The 13,078-nt window shown below is 33.4% G+C and overlaps 1 protein-coding gene and 1 long non-coding RNA gene across 2 annotated transcripts; one reads left to right on the top strand and one right to left on the bottom strand.

Moving 5' to 3' along the window:
• The first annotated feature begins 5,316 nt into the window (after positions 1-5,316).
• Positions 5,317-6,498, top strand: LOC149569045 (uncharacterized). The gene has a single exon (XM_089821831.1). It carries the CDS (start codon positions 5,483-5,485, stop codon positions 5,945-5,947), a length of 465 nt encoding a protein of 154 aa, XP_089677957.1. The 5' UTR covers positions 5,317-5,482; the 3' UTR covers positions 5,948-6,498.
• Positions 6,499-9,598: 3,100 nt separating this feature from the next.
• Positions 9,599-11,727, bottom strand: LOC149569044 (uncharacterized). Its single transcript, XR_016361713.1, has 2 exons — positions 10,713-11,727; positions 9,599-10,212 (listed from the first exon to the last, which is right to left on the bottom strand). It is a non-coding gene; the product is annotated as an uncharacterized LOC149569044 (long non-coding RNA).
• Between the last annotated feature and the right edge of the window lie 1,351 nt (positions 11,728-13,078).

Here is a 13,078-nt window from a genome sequence, read left to right as displayed (position 1 = left end):
GTTATTTTTTAGACTCAAATATAATAAAACCTCCAACATAATTGGGAACATCCAATAGAAATAAATAAATTTGTGATATTAAAATATTTTTAAAATAAAACAATTTTAAACTTTAGAATTTCATTAAATTTTTTTATGAGTAATTAGTTAAAATGAAGCAAGTGAAAATATTATCCTTGCCTATATATAGGAAGGTACTAATAAGAAATTACCACCATAAAAATAGAATATAAAAAATTATCACCATGAAACCACAATGCATCTAAGTTCTCAACATAATTTAATTAATAGAAATCAAAATACATGAACTTATAAACTTAATAAATGATCATCCATATGGTATCAACTAGCAAATCAATAATTTAATGGAAGTTAACGTTATGAATTACAAATGATGTTGTGATCAAAGTACATCCAAGACATGTAAAATTAAAGAAAAAATAGTGAATATACATATAGTACGATTGAGCTTCTAATACATGTAATGAAAACTGTACAAAGACAATAAAACAATAAAAGATAAATAATCATGCCAATAGCATATAAGATTCTTATTAAAATTATTTAAAACCCATCCAAAAATCCATTCCATTATCATCTACACGTCATCAAATCTCCATAAACATGCATGAAACCACATTGGAGAGGCCTATCATAGCAAATGTACTCCATCCCATACACATCATAAACATGATAGTTATTGTCCAAGGAACAGATACGATGACGTCTCTCCATCTCAAACATGTCCCACGACTTCATTGACACTAAATTAAAACATAATTGTTTCTTACATTTTAATAATTCTTTAAATCTATTAGAAAAAGGAGGGAAAAGCCTCCCCCGGTTGTCCCCACAAAAGCATATAAGAGGCAAAAACATTGGTTTTTCCAGGTGCTAACTTTAATACAAAGAGATACGTCATATCCAAACTTAATCAAACTCTTCAATCATAAAATAATAATAATAATCTTTCCCTTGAGTGCGATCGCTTCCTAGTATTAAACATAAAAGAATAATAGACTAAAAGTGGCGTTGCCATTGGCCCTTAGCTCTTGGACCTTCTCTTAGCATTATCCATGAGCACTTGGACTGAGTATTTTCTAACTATTATAGAATTGACTTGTTAGTCTTATCAATTGGAATCTTCACTTTACGCTACACCATATGAAGCAAAAGATAAAGGCAAGCTTGTAAGACACGCTTGACCAATCTATATATAATAATATAAAACAACAACAATAGAGGCCATTTGCAAACACATGGCCGGCCCACTCACATGGGACTAACAAATAAGTGATAAATGAGGATGAATATGTGACCACACCATGGGACCACACTAATGGAGTTAAGTGGACGCTAGCTCCATCCACATTTTATAGTCAAATTCAAGCAAAGGGTACACCACCTAAGAAATTTAGGTTGAGAAGGACAAATGCATTAAAAACTCTATGAGAGAGCTTTATTGTTGAGAAGGACAAATGCATTAAAAACTCTATGAGAGAGCTTTATTGTGACAACATTATAAAATAGTTAAAGAGTTTGTACCTTTTTGGGGTTTGATTGAGTGACATTAAAGGAGTTCTAATGGAATTAGCAAATAAATTTTCTTCGTTTACGTTATTTATAGTAATTGTAACAAAAGGTAAAGATTTTGTTTGTAGGAATAAAGTTTTAAAATGATTATGTGTGTTATAAATGTCTATTCTATTACCTTTTGTACATCAAATTGGTTGAAAACCTTTTTCTTAAGAAAATTATTTTAAAGAGGAATCTTGAGCAGAAAGTTAATGACAATGTCGATGTCAAAACTAATAATTCAATTCTATGTTGTAATTATTGTGTTTTACATTTATAAGCATGATTGTGATGGTAACAAGAGATTTATAATAGAATGGGTAGGAAACAAAAAATGTAATATTAACTTAATAGCCACTTCTTGCCAATTATTGATTAATTTTTATTACATGTAATTTTATATAAAAAGCTTCTAAACTTTATAGACATCTTATTTGTATTTATATACAAATCATGGAAATCCATAAAAATCTTGAGATGCTTATTCCACTTATGTCACAAACTTAATAGATCCATTTTCAGAATGGAGATTTTTGTCTTTTCCATAAAGTCATTTTAGCTACCAATATGTGAGCATGAGCCTTGATGTGACCAACTATGGGTTATACATTTCACCAATTTCATCTAAGACACAATTGTAGTCTCATCTCTTATGACGTTAGAGTCTTGCACTCGACATGACTTGATGCTTTATGGGTTCATTAAAAATACCAACAAACATGAGGCCCACTTACTAATGTAAGCAATTTAAAACTGAAATCTCTCAACATCTTTATGAGAGTTGATTCACTAGCTGTACAAATTAATCTCATCTAACTCATATGTGAAAATGTCATTTTTTTAAAAACCAAAGTGTCTCATCATCATGTAGGGGAAATGATTCATTAATTGAACACACTAATTTCACATCTCTAAAAGTCGCATGTGACAATTTCAAATACTTTCAAACTTGAAAGCTAAATATCTGATGAGATAATTTCTGGGATTTGATTGTGTGTGTATTGTTGACATCAACGTTTCGAATTGCACTCTGTGATCCATCATCAGGATTGTATTTTCCTTTCATCTTTTCTCATCTTGATGATGGATCACAGAGTGTGATTCAAAATGTTGATGTTAAAAATACACACAATCAAATTCCAAAAATGATCTCTCATCAAATTTTGGATTGTGAAAACCTATTTGCAAAAACTAAATATCTCCCAACAAATTATTGGAGAAACCATTCTCTAGCTATGCACACTTATTTCATGCCTCCAAAAAGTCATATGTGATAGCTTCAAATTACTCTCAAATTTGTACAATGACCTTAAGAATTCTAATACTTAAACCTAAAGATTTCAAAAACCCAAATCCCATTCAACTCTTTTTTGGTGAGATATTTTGTTAGTTGTGGACAGTGATTTCATGCCTCTAAAGTCATATGGACAAATTTTAAATTACTCTCAAATTTGTACAATAACCTTAAAAAAAATCTTTTAATTTAAATCTAAGATTTCATAAACTCAAAACTTTGAATTTTTTTTTTTTAACATTGTTTTACTAATTGCCCATTCTAATTCTACCGCTCTCAAAATCCTATATGTAACAGGAGCTCTGGTTGAGCTAGAGTCCTTGCCTTTTGGCTAAAAAGGATACATATTTGTTTAATGGCCTAAGAGTAGTGAAGTTGCTTCTTTAAAAATGATGACATTTGATTTATAATTTTTTAGTGTTATGAAATTATTTAATCCTTTTTATTGCCTTGGTGTATTTATGTCTTAGTTGCATAGATTTTTGCTCAAACCCTCATTTCATTGAGGTATAATACTTTGTAAATTGACATCAAAGTTTTAGATGAGGTGTAGGTAGACTTTATGAATTTAATTATTCTCCATTATCTAGTCATAATACATGCTCCTCTATATATTTATTTAATATAAATATTATAAACTATAGGATATTTAGATTATATAATATATAGAATGTGTATTTTTCAAAAGAAAAGAAATCATTTCAAGAAAAGAGAAGTTAGTATTATGTGACAAAATGCACCTACATGTTTATTGACATGCTCTCGTGTCACAAAATTTTGTATGAATTTATATAATTAAAAATAAAAATAAATTTTATTAGTTTTATAATTTTGAAACAATTAGTACTTTTTTATTTATTAAATCTTAATAAATAAAAATTGCATACTTATAATTTATGTCAATTTTGTAAAAAGAAATTAGATATAAAAAGTTTATTCATTGAAATATAAAAAATTCTATTTTGAAAATATGTATTGTTTAAAATATCATTCTAAACAATATCTAACCTTGTGTGATTCATTAAAAATTGCAATTTTTTAAAAGAGCATTTCAAATTAAAACAGACTCGTTCTTTTAGCTCAGCTGCAAAGGGCTTATTTACGAAAATAAAAATAAACAAACATAGAACTAGAAAAATGTTGAAAGCATTGCAAAAATTTTGAGAAAAGGAAAAGAGGATCTACATGTGGAGGCACTAGGGTTTTGTGGACGAACAATAGCCATGCCCATAGATTTTTTGACATAGAAGAATTCTCTCTGTTTATATCGATAGTTTCTTCACTCGTTATTATAAAAATATTTTGGATTTTACGGTTGGGCAAGGAAATAATTTGAAGAGGGAGCACGGCTTGGGTGGAGATGCTTTGCAAGTTTCAAACCATGCTAAAGTCGTTCTATGTCCTCTAAGAAGAGCCTACAAATGGACAACAAAAGCATACATAAACACAAATAAAATTTAAATTGATGAAAGCCTAGATCTTCTATCCACTCAAAATAAACCTTGTTAGTGTTATTCCACTGTAAAATAGTAAAAATTGCAATTCCCTTTTTCAAAATAGGTAATGGACAGGGCTATTTAAAGTGCTCTCAGAACTTTGTCCACACTGTCGAGGATTAAAAAATGGTAGAGTTGGAAAAAATAATAATGCAGAAGTTTCTGGATTTAGAAAGATCCAGAAGTGAATTTCTTTCCTTTTTTTGAGCTTAAAATATAAATTAACCCTAGGAAAATTTATTTGAGTCAATAGAAAATTAGAAATAAGTCAACAAAAATATATTTTAAAAATAAAAGTCATTAAACCTTAGAATCTAGAATTATTTTTATTGCAAAATTTAATTGATAAGTGAAGATGAAAACATTAGTTCCCTAAGCAAAGACTAACAATTTCAAAATATTCTCAAAGTTTTACAATTGATTAAACCTGACCAATACTCACCATGATCAAATACCTCACCATTATCTATACAATATCCAAAACCGACCCATTTATTATGGTTAAAAATATTATATACATAATTTTTCATATTTTAATTAATTAATTTCACTTTTCTAACTACACTTATAGACACGCCGCCTAATATTTAATACATGCCAAAGCACAAATAACTCATCAATCAATAATTTGGTGATGTAATATAATATCACATTAATTATGACCATTCAAATACAATTAACAATAATTAAAAATAAAAAACGAAGTCAAAACTAACATCAACACAAAGATTTAAAAAATTAACTTAGGACAGTAAAGGGAATAATAACTATCAAAATCACAAAGTAATTTAACGTCGCCACTCAAAAACCTCAACAACGATGTCAGTCGTTCACCTCTCTTTTCCGCCGTGTAATTGCAGGGTTCCCTCGGAAGCAAAAACGACAAGGACAACCTACCTACTCAGCTTTAAATAAACCAGCACGGAATAATCATAATAATAATAATAATTCATTGACACCGAACAGCGCATATAACGGCTCGCTCACGCCTCCTGTCCAAGCCCTCCTTAAAGCCTGCTACCATGTGTCCATCCGCTAATAACCCATGAGTAACTCCATTTAATTTCTCTGCATCTTTCATCTCACCTATGCGTTAACAGCCTGCTAGTTTCAGAAAATGGGCTGTGACAAGCGGCTTGTGCCGCTTATTCTCACAATTGTGCAATTGCTTTTGCTTTTGTTTTCCTCCCTGTTAATGGCAGAATCTGATTCTCCTTCCTCTGCTGTGGATGAGAGGAAATGGACCAATCTTCCTCGTCCGCTGGCGGTCGTATGCACGTCGTGCGTAACATGCGAGAATCCATGCGACCAGGCTCCGCCGCCGCCACCGCCGCCATCGCCGCCCCCGCCAAAGCCAGAGTGCCCTCCACCGCCAAAGCCAGAGTGCCCTCCACCGCCAAAGCCGCCGCAGATTGAATGCCCTCCGCCGCCCTCTGGCTACCACTACATCTTCTCTCCGCCGAATCCTTACTATCCTTACAACAACCCTTACGACTATTTTAGTGCCGCAGATCCTCAGCTGTTTTACAGCAAATTCGGGCTTCTCTGCTTCCTCGGATTTGTTCTGTATATTTTTGTTTAGTTTTTAGGGGCAAATCAGAAAAATAAATTGGAAAGTTGGTGTTGGGAATCTGGGGAAAACCAGGCCGCCTTGTTGCAGATTTAAGAATTTATATTGAAGAACATTCGGGATTTGATTCCTCTCGCTGTTTTTATTAAGCAGAATTATGGAATTTATTGTCTGGTGACTCATGTTGAAGAACATTTAGGATTTTGATTTTTCTGTCACTTTCTTTGTTGCTTTTTTTTTGGCCGTTTGGGATTCATGGAAGACGTTTGAAATGAATGGGCGGTGAAGAAACGGATTACCGATTCATATTTCTTGCACAGGAAAATGTCTCCATGTGTTATAAAAGATGCATTTTTCAATTTGGTTCTGTGCAGAGATTTCTGTCTCGCTTAACAGATCTCAGAAGGGATTTCTTTTCGTGGGCATTGAAGACTTCTATGGTGGATGACGGATTCCAATTAATTTGCAAATTTTTATTTATTATACTTCACTTATTCTCGTGAAAATGTCAATGGGATTGTGTATTTTAATTTGTTTATAAAAAATTTGGGAATTTTGTCCAACTTGTTAAATTTGTATCTGCCGGACTTCGGCACTGGATAATCTTAGTATCAAAGTTGTAGGGTTAAATCTCTACTCTAGTTAATCACATTGCACTAGAATTACACTGTAATGATGATTAATTTATTATACACTCGTTATGTTAACTGGTTCCAATGTTGACCTTGCTTGTGTTAGTGAGCTCCCATATGCCGTAGGACTCTCCTAAAGCGAAGAGTTCACATTGTTGTCATGTACAAATTTTCCCCTTTCTCCATGTGCTCGAACTTGCCTAGATCAGTTGCAAGTCGGAAGCCACGTCACGATGACATCATCAAGGGAATCATTTTGTCTCGTCAAACGAAGTAGTTCTTCTCCTTGATCTTTCGTCATTTTGTCTTGTAAAACGAAGTTCTATCCAATATGAAATTATGTGGTAATTCTTGTTAAGAGCTTTCTTATCGATGGATATGAGACTCACCCTATTAAAGGATTCTGTTATAGGATTTTAGAATTCCTTGCAGAAAACTAGTAGGATTCCTTATAAGATAATTTGATCTAGTTTTGCTTTCATCTAAAGCTTGTTAGATCCGAGATGCTCACCAATCCTTTTAACTATTTTCCTTCTTCGCTTCATAGTCATGTTTCGCTTCTCAATCCTCATAACTCTCTCTCTATAACATTAATCCTTGTATCCCTTTCTTTGATCCCTCGTCATCAATCCTATAATCCAAACCTTAGATTCTAGGGTTCTTGTTTTTCGATCTTTCCATAAACCACTTCCTCTTTTATCTAGTTAGCTAGTATAGAAAACTCTTGCATTATTAATAGTTGTCAGCTTCCAATAGATAGTCTCCATATTCTGATTTCCTTCCCTTCTTTTTGATAACTCACATATGCTCTGATAACATAGATACTCTAATTGTGTAAACCTAGAAGTCTTTGTATTCGTTGACATCAATGATAAAACTCTATGTATTGCCAACAATCTCCCCCTTTGGCATTAAAGGCAATTTTTCTTTCTCCTCATAGAAGTCAAAACTATTCTAATGTCAATGTCTCTAATACACCTTATGATCATCTACTCTTCATCTATTTTTGCATAACCTTTTTCAAAATGCATATTGTTTGTATATTTTTCATCATATTCATTTTCTTCCCCTTTCATCATATTCTCCTTTGTCTTGTCATCTTTCTTATCTCTACCTTTCTTTGTAGTAATCAACGTCGAATGATATATCAAATGTTTTCTATAGATTATCTAAGGGAAACTTATAACACTCTCCCATGTTCTACAAAACTATGTTCAATCCTTCAAGGCTATCAGAGTAATGATATGTCTTTGTAGTTCAAATGCTAATGTTGGAAACTACAATTGAAACAATTGTGAAATCTACTAATGAGACATGTTGTTATTTGATTTAAATGTCATATCTATTTGATTGATGAAGAGGACTTGAGAAGTTGCTCATAACAAAAGCACATAGAGGAAATATTGAGTTATGAAAAGGAAGATACAATGGATGTTTCATTAGTTAGACTTTGACAAGATAATTTGATTGTTTACATTATAAAGACATGAGAAAAGACTGACATATTGCATAAGCCTGACTAAGGAATACAGTAGAAGATTAAGGAACTTTTAGTTCATGGCAAGTAATGCTAGTATCAATTGAGCCATGGTTAGTGCTAAGCAAATTCAGTGTTAACTGAGCATCAATATCAATTGAGAAGTTCTAGTGCTTCAGTGCTTACAAAGAGAAGTTTGAAGGGACATAAAGCTAAAGATCATGACTCACAAAGGAAGGTACCAAAGTTGAATAAGGAGAACTTTCCTGCATTGAAAATGTTGATGAGGCTACATATATCTAGTATTGGTGATGTTGCAATAAGCTTTGTGGACAATGAATATGTGAAGATAACAATTGTTCCTCTGACTACTTAACAACTAAAAGAAAAGCAAGAACACAGTCGAGCAATGTTGGAGATTGCTTCAACCCTAAGCTATGCCAAGTTTGATGACATAAAAGATTGTGACATTACAAAATAGATGTGGGACAAACTAAAGACCAAATATGGAGGAGATGACAATGTTTGAACAGCCAAATCAAAGTGCCTGAGAGGAAAAATTGATGAAATGAGAATGATAGAAGGTGAGAACATAGTGTAGTATTGCACAAGAATCAAGGAAGTTATCAATGCTATTCAAGGTGCAAATGGAAAGATTGAAGATGAAACATTGATAAGCAAGGTATTGAGAACTCTACTTCCTATATATATTATTAGGCTTTCTACAATACAAGAGCTAAGATGCACTCCAGGTAATGATTTGACCTTGGAAGGTGTGATTGGAAGACTTACTACTTTTGAGATGTCTAATTTTGATAACTACACACTTGCTACAATTGAATATGCTTTTAAGTCACAATTAATTCTTACCAAAAGGAAAGGAAAACATGTGAAGAGTGACAATGACACTTCTAATGATGAGCTTGATGAACTTGAAGCACTTATTGCAAAAAAATTGGAAGAGGTATAGGTAAATACAAAGGTAAAAATTATCTATAATTTATTTTTCATGCAACAAGGTTGGTCATATTGTTGCAAGGTGTCCTAACAGAGAAGACAAAGATGAACGAAAGGAAAGCAAGTACAAAGGAACAAGAGATGATCGAGACTACAAGAAGAACAAGGATGACAAAGGTAATAAATCATGTTATATTGCTAAGGAAGAAACTACCATTGTGTTGGCCTAATTTTTCACTTGCCTGCAGTCTTGTTAAAATATGTGAAATTCAAGAAGAACTATGTGTAAAATGCTTCGGGTTTCTAAAAAGTTATGTTAGCCCTCATGAAAAAACGCTAGGTAAAATTTTTGTCTTGTTATGTCATTGGAGTTCATTCAAAATACATTTGCCTTTTAAAAGGAGATATGTGAAAAATCTTGTTATACTTTTATATCTTTAGGTTTTAAGCTAATGTTTCATCTTTGTATTTCATAATCTTTTGTATCTTTTAAGTCACAATGTTATAAAGTCTCAACTAATCACTGATGAAAATTACAGCACAAGACAAAAAAGAAACTAAACAAGAGAGAAAGTCATAGAGAAGAGAAGCCATGGAGAAACCCAAAAAATGGGCTCTAATGAACACAGGCCCAATCCATTCTATTTATAAGCAAATACATCATAAATGTATAGTAGACTGTAGGAAGAAGTTAGCTATGGAATTTATAATGGACAGTTGAAATGGATAGCTGAATGGTTGGCTGCACATGGAAAATGAGTGGTCTGTGCTGACCACCGACCACTGAACATTCTGGAAAATGCTGACTGTTTGGAAAATAATTAATTTATTCTAACATCCCCCCATAAATTAATTATCATATTTTTATTTTTATTAGAAATCCCTCCATAGTCTAGAGACGATGGGTCCTGGCCTTAAGCCTTGTTAGGTACCCATTTACAATCAATTATCAAATGCTTTCACTCATCTTGTTTCCCTCATCATAATCACTCTAGGTTTTGTACGGATTACCCATAACCAATGCAATATCAAAGTGGTTTTAAGTTCACCACAAACTTCTCAAGCATCACACAAGTGGTTTTAAGATCACCACAAACTTCAAGCACTCAAGTGGTTTTGGATTACCACAAACCAAGCACTCACTGGTTCTAATGACCACGAATCATCACTACGAGGAAACTATCATCACTCTGGGCCTTTCTCTTTTGTACCTGTATCAAACTAATTATTGAGTCCATATAAAAAGAAATCCATCTACCGAGATACATGGGTACCCAGCCGCTGTACTCGCCAGTTCTATAGGAATCCTTTTCACATACATGGTTCATCAATATGTCAAACCAAAAATATTTGGGGTGTCGGGCACAACCGATAATGCACCCCATACATTCACATAGCCCATTAACAATCATTACTAATTCAATTTTCATCACTTGATTGGGGGATATCAATGCAACCAAATTCTATTACATGACCACTATCAAGAACATCGTATCTTTCATAATTCGATAGACAAATTCTCACTTCCAATCTCAACACTTTTATCCAATCAGCACACACACAGACCTTTGCACCATGACAACAAACTCTAGCATGCCATCTCTTTTCATAATGAATGTTAACTCCTACAAATGACTTATAATACTCTACACATATTTCAAATAAAAACACATAATAAAGTACTATTAATAATAACAAAATTAGCTTTCACCTTCAATTTTAGCTTCCTTCTTTTCATGGCTTCTCTCTTTCTCATAGCACTCCCTTGATATTTTCTTGTCACATTAGAAATATGTATGCAATCTTTGGCTCTCCCGCTTGCACAAAGTTGCTCCACATCCCACAAACATATGAATAACAACTTGACATTCCTGCATTAATAGCAATCCAACACTCTTGAGTTGCTTCAAATCAGCAATGCTTCTTTATTTTTGATTATCCACTCCAATTTCACACATTTCCAACAATATCATACTTTCAATTTTCTCTTCCTTCTAGCAATATCTTTCTTTAGCACAAGTTATCCTTTAACACAATATGCTGCCTCGTTAACTGACTACATCACAAATCACATTCTTTGCCCAAATACACCACCAACCATCTTCCATTCAAAGACAATATCAATCATCTTTCACAATTGCTTGAACATTCACTCTCACACATGATAACAATCTCTTTTGAGGAAATTTCTTTGGATCTCCTTTGCAACACTTTTTTCCTCTTTCAGCTCACTTAACAAATTAACATTCACAGAACTTCAATCCAGGTCCATAATGGGCAGCCTTCTCACAACAACAGCCTTCTTCACAAGACATTAGCAATCATATCACAATCTTTCACTCCACATCTTTCAATCACAATATTTCAGTCATTGCTCTCTCAAGACTTTTGGATCATTTACCATAAGCTCTGATACCATGATGAAAATTACAGCACAAGACAAAAAAGAAACTAAACAAGAGAGAAAGTCATAGAGAAGAGAAGCCATGGAGAAACCCAGAAAATGGGCTCTACTGAACACAGGCCCAATCCATTCTATTTATAAGCAAATACATCATAAATGTATAGTAGACTGTAGGAAGAAGTTAGCTATGGAATTTATAATGGACAGTTGAAATGGACAGCTGAATGGTTGGCTGCACATGGAAAATGAGTGGTCTGTGCTGACCACCGACCACTGAACATTCTGGAAAATGCTGACTGTTTGGAAAATAATTAATTTATTCGAACAATCACAACATCACTTCACTCTACTTACTAACCATTTTCCAAGGTGGTGAAAGGGTGAAACGGTCTATCATGAGCTCAGCACGACTTCACAGCAGCTAACAATAACATCAAGGTTGGGGATGCAAATGAGTGCAACGAGGAGTGCATGATCGTAAGGCATTTCAAGTGGCAATGCTACGATAAAAGAAAAAGGGTTAAGTCCAAAATATCATCGCAAGATCATAGATCATAAAGTATTAAGGATGTCCTTAAGTTGCGACTGTGCGAATATAAGGAAGTAGTTAACAAAGATGTCAGCACAACATCGCGAGGGATCAAGTAAAATATAAAGACTAAGCTGCGAGGATGCAAAAAGGCATTGATGCTTAAGAACTATAAGCATGCGCACCTTTGCAAGTCGGTTAAAGAAACATCAGGTTAATGAAGCAAAGATCCGAAAGCTTCTAGTCGTGCCTTCGTGAGGTTACTTGCTGAGTTAAGAAATTAAGCCGCAAAGTAGCGAAGAAAAAAAGGTAGTTAAATAAAACCCTGATCACATAATCACTCTATTAAATATGAAGGTGATGTCCAGGATGTGAAACCACGAAAGATGCCTAGTAGTTAGATGAAATGCTTGTTACTAGCTCACAAAGGTTTGATACAAAGTGTAGATGCTTAAAATCATCCCAAATGCTATATTAATTCATTTAATATTTCCTTTGACATTATAATTACTTAATTATATTTGTCATATTCATCTACTTATTTAATTAAATAGGTTCATTTCCCTAATGAATTTAAATTTAATTTGAATACTTCCCCTCTAATGTATTAAATTCATTTAATATATAGTGCTCCATAAATTACCTTCTAAATAAATTCTAATTTATTTAAATCTTATTTAATTTAATCCTAATCTCATTCTAAAACATAGTCTACACCCATCACTCTTATCCTTCTAAGCCCCCCTACTACTTAAACCTACTTTGTTATCCTAAGCCCCTTTTAATCAGCTCTTTAGCAACTAAGTGGTTACTCACACTTGTGAGCAACACAAGCCTCAAAGAGTCTCCTTTCATTTAACTCTCCAAAAAGGTACTCTTACATGGTCTTTGTCCCCCACTCCTCTCCCCAAGGTTGCTCACATGTGTGAGCACACCTTGAGCCTCTCAACTATAAAGACTCTTTTTGACTTTTGCATGGCTTGTCCTTTAGTCGTTGTCTCTCTCTTGTGGCACCTATGTATATGACACATAGATGTCACCTCCCCATGGACTCTCTCAAACCTATAAATAGAGCCCTTGTCTCAAACATTTTCCATCTCCCTCATTTGCATTGTTATCATGCTAGTTTAGAGTTAGAGTTTTC

This window comes from Cupressus sempervirens, chromosome 3 (assembly GCF_028749045.1).
Source record: "Cupressus sempervirens isolate cs-2001-9-10 chromosome 3, ASM2874904v1, whole genome shotgun sequence".
In the NCBI taxonomy this organism is placed as follows: domain Eukaryota; kingdom Viridiplantae; phylum Streptophyta; class Pinopsida; order Cupressales; family Cupressaceae; genus Cupressus; species Cupressus sempervirens.
This window is presented reverse-complemented; position numbering and strand designations above follow the sequence as displayed.

Bases quoted from the DNA above. Each gene is read 5' to 3' on its own strand.
- LOC149569045 (XM_089821831.1), top strand. From the start codon at position 5,483: ATGGGCTGTGACAAGCGGCTTGTGCCGCTTATTCTCACAATTGTGCAA.